Here is a 21248-nt window from a genome sequence, read left to right as displayed (position 1 = left end):
TCATAATTTGATCAAATAAAGCTGAATTTCAAACATACCTTCTTTTCCACTGTCTCTCATTTTTTCATCTTGCTCTATTAACCATTTCAAAACTAGATGGCCTGCTGGATGCTCTGCAATGTGAAGCTTTAAGGCAAAAAAAACCCACCCCAAAACAAAAAACAAAATTATTAAGTGACAGTTTTTCAAAATGCATCTTCTTCTCTGCCCATAAATATTACTGCTTGCTTTATCCACCTTTCCCTCTGCCCTCAGCACCCTCCACTGATCCATTTAGTCATTACCTATGAACAAATAGCAACAAGTCAGAATGCAATACACTTATTCAAAATAACCAGTTTATTTTTTACTACTTTCCCTGTAGTATCTCACATTCAGTAATATAAGCTGCCACTTTGTATTATCTAACATTTTATCCACACCAACTCTTCATATTGAGTAGAATCTCCAGGTCTAGCTGCCTGCATGCAAACTTCCAGACTTCCCACATTTTCAAATTCCAGCATTCACTGCAGTACGGCTCACAGAACTTCATGGAAAATATGAGTGGTTCACATAAAATTACAATAAATGCTTATCATAAGAAAGCAGGGATAAGCTTTAGAAACAATGGCTAGAAGAAGTATGTCACTGGAATGCCTGGGCAGAAGCACACCTTTCATGGGGTGGCAGAGAACCATGAACTCCAGTTCTTTTTTTAGGAACAGAAGATATTTCAACATTCCTCCTCCATCTGTAAACTTCTATCTATAAACTGACTTGCTTTCATCTGAATTATGTTTGTTGTCACCTTCCACAAACACTGCACAACTGAGGAAGATAAAGCCAATTCAGCAAAACTATGAAAATGTGGAGGACATTAAATTAAATTTCGTCTATGCAGCACTTTTTATTTTCTAGTCTACAAATGCAAATCTGACTGAAGTATAACTCAACAAAATAGGAGAGGGTTTCCCAAGCACATTTTGAAGAAGGTCATATTATAAAGACACACAGCTAATAACTACGATCTTTCCTTGTGTGGAGACATGCTTACTGAAAACTGTGAGAACTATGGGAATCTATCAGTCTCAGTGTAAACAGTTAAGTGATACTATAAAAAGTTACTGTTTGATTTCTTAGTGATAATATTAAAACAGAGATTGCAATATGATTGCCAGCTACCTTCCCACAAAACACTTAAGTTAGTTCTGGAAGATTCAAGATCATGAAGTACCCAATTCTCCAACTCAGATGAAATGCTGGCTTCCAGCCTTCATTACTCCAGATGCAATACTAATAAACTATGAAAGGAAAATGTCAGAAAGTACAAGAGACTGCTTCTAATGTACAAGTACAGTCAGGAAAGTACCTTAACCTCCTAAAGGAAAAAATGAACAGACCTCATTTCACTAATAGATGCAAATTCACTGCAAGATCTCAACACCTTGTCCTGTTACATTACCTGCCCATCACAGCCACCTGGAATCAGCTCTTCTGCTGCCAAATTAGCGATCGCATCTAGTGTGGGCTGTATGTCTCCAAGAGCCGTTCCTAAGATGTTAGCAACTAAGACAAAGGTACTTTTGTCCATCACTACTTCTTGAGTATGTTCTTGCAAATACTCTAGCAAAGGTGAGGAAATGGCTTCCAAGAGTTCACGGCGGCGGAGTTCTGTATTTTTCTTACTGATGAAAAAAGACAGCACATTACTGCAGAGGACTTGTTTTGCATACCCATCAAGTAAAAAGAAATTTGAGACAGCTATATATAACTGAAAGGTCAAAATGAAGCATCAATCATTCTCTTCTCTGTTTTGCATACAGTGAAGTACATGTTGCACACACAACATGTTTTAACAACAATTGGAATGAGAAATTATAATGCCTGCATGGTACTGTGTCTTTTGTTTAAAGCTGATGGCCAGTAAACCTAATATAGTTAGCCTTTTATTAACAATGGTAATTTAACCTGTTTATTTTCTATTTATTCTACTGTCTCAAGTACTGGAAGATACTGCTTAAACTGTTCACTACTTCCCTAAAAGTGCTGCATCTTCAAAAGCTGCTAAGCATCACCGTCAGTATCAGAGACTGAATTAAAATTAACATTTTCCATTTTCATTGCTAGATTTCAAATGTACTTTTATGCAATTCAGAACACCAATAATACATGTTAAAATTTCCCCCATGCCAAAATTGATATACTGCTTTAAATAAAGAATACATCACAGTTTGTCCTTTACAACCTAGAAATATTATCACAATTTAAATGAACAAAAAACATAATATGCACAGATAGTATTTGCTGAGGTCACATAAACACTGTTTATTATTTCTATTTGATAGCTTACATCTACTTCTTCTGTGTTTTTGTTTTTTTAAAGGAGTATTCTAATTTATATGTACATATAAGAACACTTACAGAAATTACTAGACTGATCACTCATCAGCTTCAAACCAAAGTACAAATAAGGTCTACAGATTAATGCATCTAATAATACTTATGTATTATTTAAATATATTATTTACATAGGTTTACTATGAAGAAAAGTTGAAATTATGAAGTTACCACGACAGAAAGCTACATTAACTGTTCTGGAAGGCTAGCTCTAACAACTTAACCCTTATATCTCAGTTACCTATAGGCATTTCCATCTCCTTGTTGCAGAAGTGTGATGATTTCTGGCACAAAGTGTGCAGGATCTCTAGGACTTAGCAAGTACAACAAGACCTTTTTTCCATGTTTGTTGTTTATTATACTAGGCAAGGAAGCATTTATTTCCTGCAAAAGCAAACAAACAACAACAAAACACTAATGAAAGAATAGTTCTGAACCACTGATAATGACTGATTACCTTTCAAATTCAAAGCTTAAGAAAGTAAAGCTACATACTATGAATAAGATTCATGATTTGCTTGTGGAATAAAGTCCGAAACTCTAAACAGAATGAAAGTTGGTAGAAGTGAAATAAATGAAAATGAAAGTATTAAGGTTAAAAATGTGTTTATGAGATGCATCAATATCATTGATTAGAAGCTACTATAAAAGTACAGGATTTGTTTTCACTGACACATACAAGTACTAGGAAGAACAACATACATCCTGGTATGTCAGATGCTGTGCAGCCAAACTCAGTAAAAGTCATAAATTCAACAGACTAAAGACATACGAAGGGTCATCCACTACAATGCCAAAGAGTAATCACCAGTACAGTGCTGACTCTCAGATAACCATACATAAGTAAACAGGCAGTGACAACAGCGCAAAGGAAAGCCTATCTTAAATTGATCGCAGAAAATCCAACAGTAATCCGTAAGTTTCAGTAACCGAGTAAACCTGACTTCTGCTGGGAGGACAATCAGCACTACTTCCAGTTTATTTGCACATTAGCAGAAACACTGGGCATTTCCATGAGATTAAGAGCTGGCTAGGAATAATCACTTTGTAAACTACAGAGTGGGCACCTCGTAACTTGATGCATTAACACAGCTGAGGCAGAAACTCATTAGTGTGCAAAGGAGTTATCTTGTTTATAAAAGCATGCCTTTATATTTGGAGGGAAGCATCTGTATTAACCCATCTGACCTCAAGCTCTTCCAAACTTACATACAGATTCCATTTCATACAGCAACACATATTTAACTACCAAGCACCACTGGAGAACCCTGAATACCATCCAGATATTATTGACCATTATGACAATCCATTTCTGATCATTTCTAATACACATATAAATTCTGATTTTTAAATCAAAGGAGGGCTGTACTCCAGACATTTAACACATTGTACAGGCCACAGCCCTTGAAAAACCTTTTTTCAACCATGAACATCCTTCCAGCAACAGCTAGTAAAAGATAAAGGGAACAATTTAATTCATGTCACCCTTCATTAACATGCAGTTTGGCTGGTTGGTTTTGAAGGAAAGAAAAATGTAAAGAGATGGTTGGAAGCTGGCAGGAAATGGTAAGACACTTTTCTTATTTCAAAAAGATTGCTTAAACCTAGGTGAAAATGGGTTTTAGTGCACTGAGATGTACATTGGTTTAATACGTATCATAACCCAGTGCATCTATGAATTAAGATATTACTGTGACCTTCACACTGCAGGCATAAAAAAAAAATCTGTTCTGATGAAGAAAAACAAGACAAAAGACACATTATCTCTTGATTCTGCAGTTACGTGAAGTTCATTCATCACTTAGATGGCTGACCACAGTACTGAAATATCTCCAAACTGGAAACAACTAAAGGAAACATTTAATTTAGTACAACTAAAGACAATAATCATCTGCACTTTGAAATCAAACCTATGAAGCAAACATTCTGCATAAGAGATAATGCATCTGTGTTTAAATTTTCCAAAAGTGTTTCCTCCCCTCACCACTTTCCAAAACACTAATTCTGAACTACAGAATTTAGTCATGTTCAGTGACCCAACTATGAGAAAATATCAGGGGAAGCTTAATAATACAGCTGTGTGCTCTTGCATGCTGTCTTGCGCGCTCTTGCTCTCTTGCAAGTGCGCTCTCTCTCATTGGCAGCATCTTTTTAGCACTACGTATGCTTATATAATGATCATGAAAGAGATTTTTCACTCAAATCTTCCTAAATCCCAATAGGTGCCTAAGCAATGTGCAGTTGGAACTAAACATGAAGGCTTAAAGCAACACACATACTCTTTGGTCCAGGATTAAGTCTCTGTGCAGCTGAGAGATGAGAAGACTTTCCTCTGAAGCTTTTGAGACCTCACAATCACAAGACCTGCAAATTCCCAACTTTTCTGCCAAGCCATAAAAGCAATTAGTTTTAAAATACTACAAAAAAGGAAAGTCTTGCCCAAATACTGTAAGCCTTCTCTGCCTAAAAAGATTTTTTACTTTTTTTTCCATTGCTTAAACTTTTAGTACAAACAGACTGACAATCTGTATGAGATCTTTTAGAATTTGAGCTATTCTTTATAGAATTTTAAATTTTTGATCCTTCCATAGAGCATGCTTCAAAACCTGCTTTCACAGAATCAAAGAATTGTTGAGGCTGGCAGGCACTTTCGGAGATCATCTAGTTGTGTCCCTTTGCCCCTCCCAATCAGGCCAACTAGAACTATGACAATGTCTAGTCAGGTTTTGAGTATCTCCAAGGACGTAGACTCTGGACAACCTGTTCCAGTCTTTGGCCACCCTCACAGTAAAGTTTGCCTTCTTTACACTTTTATCCATCAGATATTTATAAGCACTAGTAAGATCCTCCCTGAGCCTTCTCTTCCCCAGGCTGAACAGTTCCAGCTCTCTAAGCCTCTCCTCCTATGACAGATGCTCCAGTCCCTGCATCATCTTTGCGGCCCAGTGCTGCACCTAATCCAGTAAGTCCATGCCTCTCTTGCACTTGGGAGCCCAGCACTGGATAGAGTACTCCAGATGGGTCTCAACAGTGTTGAGTAAAGCGGAAGGACGACCTCCCTCCACCTGTTGGCAATGCTTTATCTAATGCGGCCCAGGACACTGCTGCCCTTCTTTGTCACAAGGGTATCCTGCTGGTTCATGGTCAACTTGACTAGGACCCCAAGGCCTTCTCTGCAAAGCTGCTTTCCAGCTGATCAGCCTCCAGTATGTACTGGTGCATACGGCTGTTCTCGCTCAGGTATGAGACGTGACGTTTTCCCTCTGTTCAACTGCATGAGGTTCCTGTTGGCCCATTTCTTCAGCCCGTCAAGGTCCCTTTAAATGGCAGCACAACCAACTGCTATATCAACATCTCCTCTCAGGTTTGTATCATCTGCAAAACTGCTGAGGGCACACACAGTTCCATCATCCAGGTCATGTTCAAGATGTTAAACAGTATTGTGCTCAGTGTTGACCCTTGGGGTACACCACTAGTGACTGGCCTTCAGCTGGACTTTATGCTGCTGATCACATCCTTCCTGAGCCTGGCGGTTCAGCCAATTTCCAGTCCAACTCACTGTCCACTTACCTAAGCCTGTACGTCAGGCTGTTGGATGTTACGGGAGACAGCGTCAAAAGCTTTGTTAAAGTAAATACAACATCTATTGCTCTCCCCTCATCCACCAAACCAGCCACCCTGTTTCTCCTTCGTAAATCCATGCAAACTACTCCCAACCACCTTCTTGTCCCTTCATGTGTCTGGAAATGGTTTCCAGGATTATTTGGCTCCATCACCTTCCCAGGGATCGAGAAGAGGCTTCCATCTCATCCTCAGCTACTAGTTTTCATTCTCCATTTGGAGTGCTGGCTTCGGATCTCATCTCATAATTTTCCTTTTCCCTGACATTCTTTCCCTGTTCCTGGACTCATATAAACCCAGATGGCCTAATGTTGTATGCATGCAGGCCATTCCCCCTTATTCTCATTTTCTCCTCTGTCTAGGTTAATGCAGTAGCATGGCCAAATAGTAAACACTCCAGTATCTGGGAACATCAGGAGTTCTCAGATGGTGGAAAAATACCGATGATTCAGATATTATATGACATAATGGAAGCCTCAATTAAAATCAAGCATTGTATCTCAACTCCAGAAAGCTAAGGGCTTGTAACAGAGTACAGAAATGCATCATTTGTCTTGTACCAAGACAGCCCAGACCTGCCAGTGCCTGTTTGCTTGGAATTTGCCCAAGAGTTGTTACATTGCTCAGTAGATTCTGGAAACAAAAAAAGCTGTGATCACAGCTAATACATCCAAGAAACACAACAAACTAACTCCACATGGGGATGCTTTCATCTCTCCAAACCCACCAGAGGGGAAAAAGACTTGACCGAATTTCCAAGCTAGGGCAGGCAAACCCAAATCCCCCTATATAAAGTTGCTCAAAGAGCAACTGCTCATATTTCTGAGAGCAAACCTCACTGTGACCACTTCCTCCTCATGTTTTTTCTCCAGCTGCAGACTATTACCTTTTCTTTACCTCCCTGCTACTGCCTCTTAGCTCATCAGTGATACAAGCTATAAGCACTTTACAACCTGTACGTCAATACATTAATTATCCTGCTTGCATGAAAATAAACTGTGCTGTACAGAATCTCTTGTATCGCTGTGAAAACAACATTACAGTAATCTACAGATCAAAGCAGTTTAAAAATTACAAGATTTGCATTTAAACAAGATCCAGGTATAAACACTTTAGGAAACACTGTTAAATCATGTTTGGATGAAGGTGGGGAAATGGAGCATTCCAGAAGGGAGCAGAGGCAGACTGGCTCATACTATCCACCTTACTGTTCATTCTCCAATTCTATCTAGATCCAGCAAAACGACTAGAGTGCTTTCATGTTTCAGACATCTATCTGTATCCATTTTGAAAATCAGATTAAAAACATTACGTGGATTTTATTCACATTGTCAGCTGCCATTTAGTTACCAACATATAAAGGCAAAAATTCAAGCTTTGAGAATCAGAGTTAATGGCTTCAGCATCCAATCAAAAGTCTCTGACTATTTGTTCCTGTTTCAAGTCATGCTGTTCAGATACGCTTTATTAAGTCATGCTATATTCAGGTAAGTTTCCCTGTTCCTCTAAGTCTGCCACACTTTATCTTAAAATATCACTTTGATGACTTCCTGCTACTACTTCAAAGGAAAGCTGCTAAATGTGATAAAGAGCTTTCTTTAGAACATCAAGTTTGCACAATAAGGACACTCTAGGTTTGACGGTTAAATGGGTAAGACATCATCATCATTCTGAAGTTTTCCACAGTTTTAGTCTCCTGAAAAACTAGCAGACCTCAAACTTTTAGGACAAAGACATTCTACTTTATGGAGATTCCAGTCATCCACTAGTGAGACTATAGACAGACATGTACAGAAAGGGTAACTTTTGGCAAGCGCTGAATCTACTTTAAAAATTAAATAAATACGAGAAGAGTCAAAATTGCCAAGGTCAGCTGTAAGTCAGCAGGACACCTTATATAAAAGTGAGGTTAGATCTTAAGTAGCTCTTCTGTACCAAGAAAAAGAATCGTCAGATACAATCATTTGTATCACAAGGTACAAATACAATGAAATAGAAAAGGCAGAAAGGACTTTGGGGGGGGGGGCCAGGAACGATGGATTCCAGTCTTCACCCTTCTACACATTGGCAGTATTTAGCATATTTTAAGAAAAATTCAATTACTTACAGATATAATTAACTGTTTCACAAGTTTAGTATCATCGATGCAATCAAATGCTGCCAACAAGACCAAATGAGAGAATTCACCCTGCAAAGGTGAGACAGCAGAAAGATTCAAAGACAAGCAGGCAAGTTTCATGCATATACTAATTCATTTAGAATCAGCATTTGTAACAGTTTGTCTCAAACACGACCCAACCGTTAACCAAATTCTGTCTACTGTCAGCTCTCATTCTATTCTTCTCTCTGAAAGCAGTCTGCTAAGAGAAGCGTGTTGTTAAAACAAAGGTAGATTAATTTGATCTGCTATTATAAATTCACAAACTGCTTTGTCATATACAAGCTATTAATATAATCCTATTGAGTAATCATCATTTCAAATCAGAGATTTGCCTTACAGGAATAATATGCATAGATTTTTATTTCTATAGTAGATTTGCCTACAGTTGAGATAAATCACATATCATTTTTCTGGAGAGCACGTCTCTAGCATGTTCAAATCTACAGATCAAGGGTACAATCCAATTCACCTTTAAGTCAGTGAGACTTTTTACATGGAATTTAGGCCAGACCTTAACTAGCTCCAATATTGCTTTAGTTATTCAGCCACTGCCTCATATGAAAGCAGTGTATGCATTCTAGATTTTTATTATTTAAAAGTATAAGAGATTTTACACTAAAAAAAAAAAGAAAAAAAGCACAGTAAGTCATTCATTCCAGTATTATCAAATTATGAAGAGGAATGTTATTTTGATCATGCCAACTATTAATAAATAGAGCAACACAACAGTGAAGAAGTTCAAAAAGTATGTCTTGACAGCTCCAATTTTACCTAGCATCATGAAATGTGGTTGCAACTGTTACTCTATTAGTGCTGCAGTCTCCACTCATATCTTATGCAGAAGTATTAGACGCAGATTTTGTCCATTGCATGTTTTTAATACCATTTTTTTAAACATTTCAAGGCTTCCTGACTTAAAACTTCATTGAGCATTTTCCTAATCTTTTATAAGAAATACAGACATTCAGATGACCTGTCCAACATCTCTAGTACTTCATTTTTATTCCTTTTCGGTATGCAAGTTATTTTACTCCTAGTAAGTAAACTAAGGAGTAAGATGAAGACACAATATGAAGATGTACTCTAAGCTATCATATTGCTCTCTTTGTGCCTTACACAGTAAATAACTTTCCCATTCGTTAGTTGAAGAAAAAAATAGAACTGAAGAAAATAATTAGGACATATAATTAATTCCTATAGCAACAAGTTAGAAACCAGGCATAAAAATTAGGCAGAAATTAAACGAAGCAATTTCTTCCACCCAAATATTTCAGCTATTTTACTGCATGATATTACTGTATGTAGTGCTTACCATGAAGCTGCTCATTACAACCCTGTAAATATTCCAAGTTTTATACATTTAATATGATCTATTGCACTATCACTAGTTTAAACCTAGTTTTATTAAGATCTCATAGTTGTTTCTAGCATAAGAATACATTCAAATTAGTCTCAACTTAGTCTCTTAACTATCAAATCAGTGCTGTTTCAGAGACTACAAAACAAATGGCTACCGAACACTCACCATTGCTATTTTTTCAATGTACGTCTTCATGGTTTTCACAATGACTTTTCTGTCCTATGCAAAAGGAAAGGAGAAACTACAGTGAGCCTGTAACACGGATTTTGAAAAACGAAACTGTTACTTACAGCTTCAGAAATACAACCTTCTCTCTGTTTCCTAAAGTAGGAACTATGACTAAAGTTTAAAATCTGTAATGCTAGTGAAGACTTTAGAAACAATGTGAATGGTTACACCGAAACTGTGAGAACAGCCTCAACCTCAGGGAGGTTCTGTGAGGTGTCCACAAGTCCAGTCCAGCACTGGGATATCTCCCAAAATGGCAACTTAAACCCCCCTACATATATTCACCTATATCCTGACCATTACTTACAAAAGAATGCAATTCAGCTCTTCATTTGGAAAGAAACCTCTCCAACAGGATAAGGAGCAAGGACTCTAGTATCTTGCAAAATCCTTTATTAGCAAAGTTTTTTGCAGACAATTTCTTCAGTACTTGTACCTTTTGGCTCCTACAAGCATTGCTTAGTCTCCTTGTGACCCATTACTAATCCACAGTCTTTAGCAACTTTTTTTTTTTTAAATACTCTTTAACAAGGAGACTATTTTTATAAGTCTTTATTTTCAAAAGAATGTTTTTCTTTTTGCTTACCCAAAAAGATGAGGCATTATACTACTTCCAAAAGAGCTGATGGCATCCCTTACACCTAAGGTATTTCAGGAGACAGCATCAGCAGTTCTTTAAGAAGAAACTCTAAAACACAGTTCTTATAAAATTTTATAAAGTCTTGGCATTTCAAAGCCAAATGTAAATCCACATTATGACTTCTACAACTGCCCTCTCCCTCCTGCCAATTTGACCTTCATTAAGAAATCTATAGAAAGAAAAAATGACCCATAATCTTAAAATGCAAAAGCTTTCTGTGTTAGCCGCAAGAACTCTGCTAAAAGTGAGATGCTTCCACTATAAAAGATCTCATGTAAGCATTGCTCCACAAAGATCTACAGCTTATATCTGCCAGTAGGTAAAGTGGGTCCACTTTTTAAGCTTGCTCTGAAAAACTTAACTGCATCAGATATCTGCACTGACAGAAGGACCCTTGTGAGCAATCAGATTCATGTAGTCTCCAATGTGACGACTGTTAAACAAGGCTGGGTAGACAGAAACTGAACAATACCTTGGGAGTACCATGCCATAAACAGTGCATAGCTACTCGGGCTCCATCATGAGTGTGTGCCAGGTAGATGACAGCTTCCCTGATAGCTTCTATCATTTCCTGAGGAAGAAAAGATTACATAATCTGAGGAATTCCTCAGGGGAGGTGGGGGAGGGGAAGAAGCGTGAAAGGAATTTATTCCGCTCATATCACTAGGTCTACAGTACCACTTTCATTGACCTTGACCTATGAAAACTGGTCTCAAAAGAATACAAAAGGCTGTAAATGATATATGCCTTCCTCCTTCAGAACTACTACTGTTCATTGTCTTGTCAGAAATCAGAACTGTATGGATGCCTGCCAGTTGTCCTAGTGCAGAAAATTCAACAAAAGGTGTTTAAAATCATCATATAAATTAAAGGAGACAAAGAAAACCCATATTTTTAGGAAGAAAAACAGTGAAGAGATACAACTTATTTATAAATACATAAACCTGTCAGCCAGAGTGAAAGGAGAACTTAAGCACCAGAAAAAACAGATCATAAATCAGCTATGACAAGATCCAGTCAAAAGTTAAGTGTCTTCTCAGAGGAGTGAGGGTCATCTGACAAGTAACACCAACCAATATAAAAACTGATTTCTAGATACAATTTCTTTCATTATCTGATAATTTCTTCTGATATGGGGCTTCCATCCATCTCCTTTTCTAATCCTAGTTTCTTCCAGGTCCCCAATCAAAGGTTCCAAGCATTTTACCACTTATTTTGGAACTGTTCAATCACAACATGATGCTACCATGTGCACACAAAAAGCCTAGCAAGAAGTAAGAGATATGTCCTTACTCCCCTTGTCTTGAAGCAGAAGAGTACTGTGAATCCAGGGGCATTCTTTAACAAAGTAGTACAAGAAACCATGCATAAGAACCCTGAACTAAGGTAAGATCTGGATTCAGAATAGGACATGAATAGGCCACTTGTTAACAGCAACAAAGAAGAGTTGGAGTTCAGACTAACAGAAATAGGAAAGATACAGCAAGTCCAGAAGGGTCTACCTGACTGCCTTTAGGTCTGCATTTATATGGTATATAAAGTTGGAATCAGAATAAGGCTGACAGACAGGGCTCTACAACAGATGAAACCAATGGGATACCAGCTTACACAGACACCACTTTGCTTAGATAAATTTAGGTCAAAGGGTTTTTGGGCAGCGGATAGAAGACACTGAGAAATTATATATTGGAAAGTTAAACTGCGGGAAGCAAGGCCCGTAGCTTCACATACATCTTATTTTCCAGCTATTGAGAACGACCATTTATCAAATGTAGGGAAAACACTGAAGTCATTGCCTTAGAAGTTAAAAAAAACAAAAACCAAACCAGAACAAGAAAAAAACAACCCCACTCACCACAATCACTATTGCTTTAGTGTGAAAGTTCACTGTAACTCTAAATCTCCATATAACACCACACCCCAGTCATCTATCTGGACTCACCAGATGTGTAAAACTCCTAAGCATTCCAGAATATTATTTTTTCTTTTAGTTATCTTACAACACTTTCAGGACAGAACTCAAAACATTCCATTGAAATGCAAAACAAAAAATAAAGCACACTTACAGATCTTTGCTTTGGAAGAGCATGAGCAAAAAAGTCCAAAAACACTTTATGTACCAGTGAGTGTTTTATCACAGCCTCTCTGTATTTTGGAAAGAGGAAAAAAAGGAAAAAATTCTAACATAAACAACGATTTTAATAGAAGTTGACAGTACTTCATATAAAAAAAATCTGTCACAGTCTGAATGTGGTATGCAGTTATTCCTCTAACAAACCTGAAAAAAAATACACCTTCTCCCCCGAGAGTCAAGTCAGCATAGAAATTCCACACAACTTATTGAGGAGAACACAAAGTCATTCTGGATGAGATGTTTAGTATCTACATGTGGAAAATTCTACCAAAAGTGATAAATTCTAAAGCCTGGCACAGTATTTGCTCCCAAAAGACCACTGCGGAAGCTTATCTAATCATGCATTACGAAAGAATATCACACTGTTGGGAGTTCTAGGAAAAAAACTTAACTTTATAAAAACTGGAGTTCACAATAGTGTAAAATATTCATGATGTTTTGTAAAGAATCATAGTTAGATACTATATAATGCAGCAATTTTACAGCTGAAAAGAAACAACAGTATCCCTGTCATACCACAGACTCAGAAACACACACTTACTTTTGTGCCATTGGTGTAAGAATTTGTTTCATTTCATCCAGAATGGCCTCCCTCTTTTCAGGCTGAGCTTCTAACACTTTATCCAGTGTTGGGTCAACTGGTGTCTGAAATGAGTGCCCAACCAGAGGTTTAATGATTTCCAGTGGGTATCAGATTTCACAGAAAACTGTTTTCTTTAGTCCCTTTTCAGTCAAAATTTATGAACAGTATCTGAAACACTTTATATTTTGTACAGAAAGAACCTTCTGCAAAATGAAGTTTTTACAGTTTAAAAAAATAAACTATTTATCTACTTTGAATATGTCAGAAGCTACATAGTTAAAACAAGCTTCCACAAACTATATTAATGACTAGCAAACAAAAGCTACTTTTAAGCTTTGAACTGGTTTCTGGCAAAACAGTTAGCTCTTTATCACACTACCATATACAAGGCAAAATGGACTAAACCAGAAGTGCAGAAAGGGACTTCCGAGCTAAGGCAGAAATCTTGCATGACAGCATACATAAATGTCAGGGGTAGGACTCACGCCATCTCAACGAACTGGGAAGTTAGCGGACACCCAGGAAATTCCAGTCCAAGGATGGCAGAGAAGAAAAAGGCTATATGCTTTAAATACAGAAGTACCTTTTGGTATCTAGTCTAAACATTTACAATGGTAACTCTTCTAAGAGAATCTGTTCTTAGCAGAGCTGTCTGACCAGACACAAAGTGAGAAAAAAAAATCTCTGTTAAATACAGGGGCTGAGGGGAATCAGATGACAGAGACCTGTAAAGCAACAGTAACAGTATGGTTCAATTAAGCCTGAACCTTATCTCATCAAGGACGACTACTTCAGACTAGGCACTAGGATAACTGCAACTACATGAAAAGCTGCTATTTCTTATAAAATTCCTAAGACAGGCAAGATATTGTTAACATAATACTTCAGATACTAAAATACCTTAGACTAGAAAGCTAAAACATCACCTTATAAACCTGGAAAGTGTTTCCATATAGTTCTTCTGTTAGCATATTCCTTTGCTCCAAAATGGCTTTGTCATTATATGCATATTCCACTACAGCAGATGCTTCAGCATGACGGAGCATTTTTCTCACATGGCCTTTAAAACTTTTTATTATTTCTGCAACTTGTGGTTTTGTCCTGTTTCATAGGAAAAATCAATAGCAGGAGTTAAAACATCAAGAAAGAGCTGAACTATTATACATATATAAAACTATTTGTTATACTTCTGGAAGCATATTTAGGTGATCAAGTACCAGTATAACACCATAGGAAACACACACACCTAGATCAGCCTTATGGCATTTATGAAAAGATGGTGAAAAAGACAGCATTCTGCAGAATTCATGAGGGATGACAAAGTGGACATTTTCAGGGAAAGAGAAGAAACCTCCAGAAAAATCACAACGAAGCCTGAGTCTAGTTTTATGACAGTAAGGATAACACTGCTATTAGCTCAATCTCTAGCAGATTCCCATGGGAAGATTATCAGTCAACGTTACTTCAAGATCAGTAACTGCAGGGTAAGTCACTGTCTGCAAAAAACACAGAACAGGCTTGCAAAAGGTGCAACAGTTAGATTCCTCTGTACTTAGGAGAGTCTAAAGATTAGCTTATTTGGGCATAATGCTGTCATGCTACAAAGATGGCTGAAGAAACAAAGAAGAAAGATTATGGTGACAAGTCTGTGTAGCTAAGTTTCATAAACCCTGGAAATATAGGTGAAGGAAGACGAAAAAGGAGAAATATCAAGCAGCTAGAGGGTAGACCAGACAAGGACAAAAGTCTGCTTCTGCACTACAAAGTATAGAAATCAATTTTAGAAAGCAGTGGGCTGTAGAAGAAAGGATGCTTTTCTGAACACAACAGCTTCAACAGTGAGCAGAGAAAGTCTTTACAAACCAGTTTCTATTTTTCAGGCAAAGACCAACTCTGAGCATGCTTTCACGCATTTCCAGTGTATTTTCCTCAATGCCGTGCACAACTTTAGCATTACTTTTTGCAACAGGAAAACTGCTGCTAGCAATATCAGCTAGTCTCCTGCCTCATTACTACTACAGCGACATATGCAGAGACTTTTTTTTTTAATTAAAAACCAGTGTATTACAGATTAAGAGGAACATTCACACCAGAAATGAAACAACACAAGAGAGACCTAAGCAAATTCACTTTTTCATACTCACCCATACATAAGAAACTTCTTCACAATATTTCTAGAATATTTTGACTTGCTCAACTCTACAAGGCTATCTAGAAAGAGGGAAAAAGTGTTCAACTGGCTTTTATTTTTCTCTATGTCATCTTGTTTTTGTAGAGATAATACTATACAAATAAGCTTTCATAACGAGCTAGGAATGACATGTCATTTCAGTAGAAAATTGAAAATATTCAAAAGAAAACAACAGTGGAATTGTCACTTTTCTTAATGCATACCAACAACAACAAAGAAGGTTGCAAGTACAATGTAAAAGGGAAAAGGTACCTTTTAGTTCTTCAAATGTCTCTTGCCTTTGTTTCTCGTTACCATACTGAATAAAGCACTGGATCACTCTAGTTGAATCATGTGCAAATGCCAGCTGCAGGACATAAATATTTTGTTTATTCTACGCCTTTCATATGGCATTATGCTCCAAATTTGCTTTATTGCATTTGATCTCTGATATACTTTTATGCCACATACAGCATATAATACCAACTATAAAATAGTCAACTGCTTACAACAAGCTCATTTTTAAGTATTTTTACTGCCATAATAGTACTCTACTAACAAAATACAAATAGTACTTGCAATTGCTGGCAATGAAGGGCAATATGCCTCAGATATTTAATACTGACAAAGACAGAAACGTGAAATGGTTCGCTTGCTCTGGAATTTCAGAGTAGGAGTGATCACATGTTCCACTTCATGGGACAGCAAAAGTCATTTTAGAATCCAGTGACATATACCTCACTGCAAACTTACACATTTCAAGAGTTAAGCAGAAAGAGAAAGACTACTTAGTATAGCAAGCATCAGGACATTTCAACATTCTTAAAAGGAGCTTTTGTGAACTTGGGTAGTCTAATTTCATTTGTTACAGTGGCATTTCTTTTTCTTACACTTTTAATTTTTCCATGAAGTAGCTTTTGTAGCTCATTCATTAGTTTTTCTCGCTTCTCCTTATCACATTTCTTCCTAAAGGTAAAAAAAGAAAACACGTAGTGATCAGACTGTCAATCAATGGTATTGCTCTATGTTTCATGATTCAAAGATAAGACAACTTGAGACCGAAGAGAACTCCTGTATTTATATGAGCTTACACTTACTTAAACATTTCTGCATAAAATAAAAGTGGTATCAATACTGACATTAGAGAAAAAGTGACTTCTGGCATTATGGGTCATCACACCTTACTTCAGTCCTCTACAGAAATGCACCTAATGTAATCATTCACCCATGGAGTTCCAATATGGAAATTTGCTTTCATGTATAACAGTAGAAAAAAAGTATCTCTTTGCTACGAGAAAACATATGACTAGAAGCCAACTGAATGAAAGAAAAGAACCATTATTACCTTCTCACAGTTTCCCATATTTGCTTTGATTTTACAATTATGTCATAATTGCTTTTGTCATTGAGTTGTCTGCTTTGCTTTAATTCCTTCCTTTTCTTTTTGAATTCATTCCATTTAGGCTTCTTAGAATCTGGCCCTGAAGATAAAAATAAATATCTTTTTTATAATAGGAGACGTACAAGGGAATCCTCTATTGGTGTCAACTGTAGTAGCTCTGTGACTTAAACTGTTATCAATTCAGGATCTTTGCCCACAGCTAGCCAGCTAGCTAATATGAATGTGCAAATATGTAACAGATATGCTAAGCTTGCAATTTCCACTTCCAGAATACTGGAAACACAAGGTAAACATGCAATTTTTCCTCAGTGCTCTATCAAAGGATGCATCTCTATTAAACATCATAATGGCCTAAATACTGACCCAGGATGCACCTGCTACTCAATGACTGTGCAGCCCCAGGTGATTCTCCCTTTCTTCTTCATTCTGTTCACCTATGTCATTTTCCTCTCTCAAAAGCACCCTGATTTAGAGATACATAGCTGAAATCTCAAAGAAAGGAAACATTACAAATTAAAATCTATTGTAGTTCCTCCTTTTTAGGTCTCTGATAATGTCAAGACAAGGATTAAAAAGTAATGCTAATAAGAATTTAAACACACAGGCCACAAATATTTTATGTCTCTGATCTCACTATTACCCTCCATCTTCTAAGATAATACAACAGAAAAAGCCCTGAAATACTTAAGAGGATGAAAATAATGGAAATAAAGACCACAGTTTACAATCCATTGCCCTGCAATGACAGACTATACACACAATTAACTAGTTTAGCCAATGCCTTTCTCAACAGTGCACTCATGGAGTTTGCCAAGATTATCATATTAGTTCATTCACAGGTTTGATTACAACCTCATAATACAACTACGCTGCTATCAGTCATCCCATACTCCTTTCTTATATAAAGCCTTATATGTTAGGCCTTGCACGCCTATCTTTTTACTCAATTCAATATCTTAAGTAGGAGATTTTACTATACAACAGCTAGTTATATACTGCTACATAAGCTACACAAGCTTAAAATAACTTTATACAAAATGTCACAAATGAGTTAAAGAAGAACTTCAAACATTTGATTTTAGTTTTACTCATACCTTGATAAAAATCACCACCTTATATTGCATGATTTCACAGAAGCAAGCCATGCTACCTAGTACTTCTAGATGGAAAAACATTAAGCTCCATAAATTCAAGACAGGATCTTTAAAGCATTGTTTGTTGGTATTTAACAGCATGTATTTATTTCCCTTGCCCAACCAAAAACCATGCTCTCTTTTAACAAAGTGTATTTTAGAACTTCTCTATCACTTGTCTTACAGAAATAGTGACAAGTAAAAAACAGTAACATCTTGTTTTGAGAGCAGCACCATTGTACAATACATGGCAGCTTTCACTTATACAAAACTGTTTACTTTTTTTTTTAAAAAAAAAGCTTAACATAAATTCCCAGACAACTAGCGCATTCCATACGTAAAGCCATTCTTAAAAAACAAACAGATACACTAAAATAACCAATTTTTTTCCCTCTATTCCCAAACAACTAACAGGTCTGTACAAAACTTCAGAATCCCACACACAATAATCTAGTTTTCATTTTATGCTGTTTATGTTCGAGCCTCCTCATAGAACTTGGTTTCACAGCAAAGAATGAACAACATAGTTATCACATCCATAAAGTGAAATATGTTTATATCACTTTTTTAAATGTTCTGGTTTTTTATTTAGCCTCTCCATATAAACAGAAAAGTAAAATATAAAAGCCAGTTATAACACTGATGATGCTTTTTTTTTTCTTTTATACAGGTGACTAAGTAGCTCGGCCTGGAGAGAAATACTATAAAGAAGGATAACAGCTTTGTTTCATAAATTTGTATTATTGTTTCAGATAATTTATTAGACAGTTCTTTTAGACTAGAGAATTTCTGCTCTAAGACAATCCCTCATCAACTTCATATTTTCCAGATTCATGTAAAAACAGTCACGTTCAAGTTAGCCACTTAACACTTCCATCAAAATAATCAGAACTTTATGACAGCATACCATCAACTTAAATTTGCCACTGCATCTTTACTTCTGACTTCCAAGAATATTCGTAAATGTGCCTTATGGATTCTAATGACTTTGGCCTCAAGTTCAAACAGATTAAGTACAACTTTCCACAGGAAAAGATTAAATACATAAAAAGTAAACTTGGAGTCTTTTAGCCAAATTTAAAGGCAAGACCAAGGTAAGAGGAGAGAGGAAGTTCTAGATGAACAGTGTGTTTACCAGAATGTAGTGTCCATTGGTATCCAGGCTTAAAAATCCACTCACCTTTCTCTTCACCATTCTGGAGTTTTCTCTTCTTCGCAAATTTTTCTGATTGCTGTTTATTCTTGAATTGTTTGACACTAGCTTTTCCAGGTCTTAAGTTTCCCTTCACAGATTTCTTGGAAATGGATTTAGGCTTTTCCTCCTCATCTCCTTTGTTATGAAATTTCTTTGGAGGACCAGAATCTAGTCACCGACAAACAGAGATGTTATCCTACAACTAATATGGCTTCAAAACAATGCACTATTATTACCACAACAACTACAACATAGATTCCTATGCAATATATAGGAAGAATGTTAAACCCCACGTTTGCTGACAACATGCCATAAGCATTCTTATGTGCTTCTCAAAACCAGTCTTTTTTTATCACAATCCCTGGGTCTCCCAGTTTTCCAATTAATTCTTCAAGGCAGAAATATAATGGCATATAATAATAATTATAAATTAAAAATTTCCCTATTCTTGGCATATCTTTGAAGTAAGCAATCCTGCAAACCTTTATTCACAGCTTATGCTCATAGGTGTTTTGAAATCTACAGAACAGAGCAAGTATCAAATGACATTTCACAATCCTAATCCACAGTACTTCTTCCATCCTAGTTTGAACTCTCAAACAAACTTTTTTTGTTAATGTGCGAATACAAAAACTAGAAACAAGGAGTTATTAATTTCCAATTTTGATCTAAATCAGTACTTTATGCCAACCAATCTGTTTCAGCAGTTTATTTTCAGGTTGATTCTTCTTAGTCGGCATAGTTTTAAATGCAAGATAGAAAACACAAATTCGAGTTTACTATGTACTACATTAATCACTCAAGCAGCTCACTTTCACGAAGAAATCTTTGTCTTCTTACCATTATCTTTCTTAAATTTCCTTTTTCCATGTGGTGCTTTCCCACGAGGCACTTTTCCACCTTTCCCTACAAATTTCTTTTTATTTTTGGCTTCCATTGTGACAACACTGCAAAAATGCAATAAAAAACAGCATCACTGAGACATCCATTCTTCACTGCTGATAACGTGAAGAAAAAACAACCCGTAACTTCCTCAAGACCAGTTAACAGAGACGATGGGGCTGAACTCTCCTCTCTAGCGGTCAGTAAAGTAACACAGGGCAACAACCACGAACTGCGGCTTGAGAGGCTCACACTGAGAGCCAGGGAAGGGGGCTGCCCTGTGACAGCGGAGCAGCCCCAGACAGGGCATCTAGCGGCTGTGGGATCTCATCCCCGGCCGCTGTCAGGATTCATCGAGACAAAGACCAAGGGCAGCCTGAGTGGGTGGGAGCGACAGCCCCGCTTTCAAAAGTCCTAAAACTCCCATCCCACCCTCGTTCCCGCGCCTCCACAGACAAAAAGGCTCCAGTGGCTGACCCCAACACGAAGCCTCGCTGGCAGCTACAGCCCCCGCGGCACTGGGACCAAGATCGTGCCACCCCCTTGCAGAAAACATAATACGAAGGGAGAAAGGCACCGCTCCAGGACAGCACAGCCCCGGGCCCGCCAGTTGCTTTATTTTATGGGCTGACGGCCGCTTCCTGCTTTCCGCTTTCCCGGTATTTCAGGGAGCGCCACGCGCGCCCGCACAGCCACGCGGCGAGCACCGCGGGCCCCCGCCGCGGAGATCCGCCCGGCCGACCGCTGCCCGTAACGGCCGCCCCCGCGGAAGCACGCGCCCGGTACCGCCACCGCCGCTCACCCCACACGTGCCGGCCCCACCGCCGCTCGTCCGCGCTTTGCGGCGTATCCCACAGGGGCGCCGGCTCCCATTGGCTAGTCGTCGGCTGCCGCACGACGGTGCCGGAACACACTGCCGTAAAACGCCGCGCGGAGGTGGAACGCAGCCCTCCTCCTTCGCGGGCGAGCGCGCGGAACCGACGGGTCGCGCCGAGGGAGCCGAGTGACGCGCGCCCGCCCCCACCAATCTGCGGCCGCCGCGGAGGGGACGGGCGAGCCCGTTGCCAGGAGACGCCGCAGCCCAACGGCCCTCCGCGGCCGTGGACGGTGTAACGGCTGCGCGCGCGGTGCTTCCGTGGACCGGGAATTTGAACGATTTGGCTGTGACGGTCTTTGAGTTTAGGGAGAAAAACGAAAATTTTACTAAGTCTTGTAGCCCGGCGGCCCTTTGCGGTAAACAGTTTTACAGGTGAGACGGTTGGAAAATCCACATCTGAGTAATTTTTCCTTGCTGATGTAATTACGGTTATTATTTGGGTGAGGCCAAGCTGAATATTCTGTGACTAAATCGTGCAGACTC

The 21248-nt window shown here is 38.1% G+C and overlaps 1 protein-coding gene across 3 annotated transcripts in view; it reads right to left on the bottom strand.

Moving 5' to 3' along the window:
- The window catches only part of PUM3 (pumilio RNA binding family member 3), a 28803-nt gene extending 7978 nt beyond the window's left edge, over positions 1 to 20825 (bottom strand). For 2 of the 3 annotated variants that reach the window (XM_026100525.2, XM_026100524.2), the window contains exons 1-16: positions 20691 to 20825; positions 19847 to 19953; positions 18992 to 19174; positions 16622 to 16757; positions 16167 to 16242; positions 15550 to 15643; positions 15251 to 15317; positions 14033 to 14207; positions 13065 to 13168; positions 12456 to 12534; positions 10862 to 10960; positions 9687 to 9740; positions 8108 to 8188; positions 2621 to 2763; positions 1445 to 1667; positions 39 to 126 (exon numbers count right to left, since the gene is read on the bottom strand). In XM_026100525.2, the coding sequence (XP_025956310.2) occupies positions 39 to 126; positions 1445 to 1667; positions 2621 to 2763; positions 8108 to 8188; positions 9687 to 9740; positions 10862 to 10960; positions 12456 to 12534; positions 13065 to 13168; positions 14033 to 14207; positions 15251 to 15317; positions 15550 to 15643; positions 16167 to 16242; positions 16622 to 16757; positions 18992 to 19174; positions 19847 to 19953; positions 20691 to 20761 (1780 nt within the window). In that variant the 5' untranslated portion in view covers positions 20762 to 20825. Of the gene's footprint in view, positions 1 to 38; positions 127 to 1444; positions 1668 to 2620; positions 2764 to 8107; positions 8189 to 9686; positions 9741 to 10861; positions 10961 to 12455; positions 12535 to 13064; positions 13169 to 14032; positions 14208 to 15250; positions 15318 to 15549; positions 15644 to 16166; positions 16243 to 16621; positions 16758 to 18991; positions 19175 to 19846; positions 19954 to 20365; positions 20470 to 20690 lie in introns of those variants that run through there. The other variant, XM_064502067.1, reaches the window with a different exon arrangement.
- Positions 20826 to 21248: the final 423 nt, after the last annotated feature.

The sequence above is a fragment of the Dromaius novaehollandiae genome, chromosome Z (genome assembly GCF_036370855.1).
Source record: "Dromaius novaehollandiae isolate bDroNov1 chromosome Z, bDroNov1.hap1, whole genome shotgun sequence".
NCBI classification, from domain to species: Eukaryota; Metazoa; Chordata; class Aves; order Casuariiformes; family Dromaiidae; genus Dromaius; species Dromaius novaehollandiae.
Note: the sequence above shows the minus strand (reverse complement) of the source record. Positions and strands in the feature narration are given on the sequence as shown.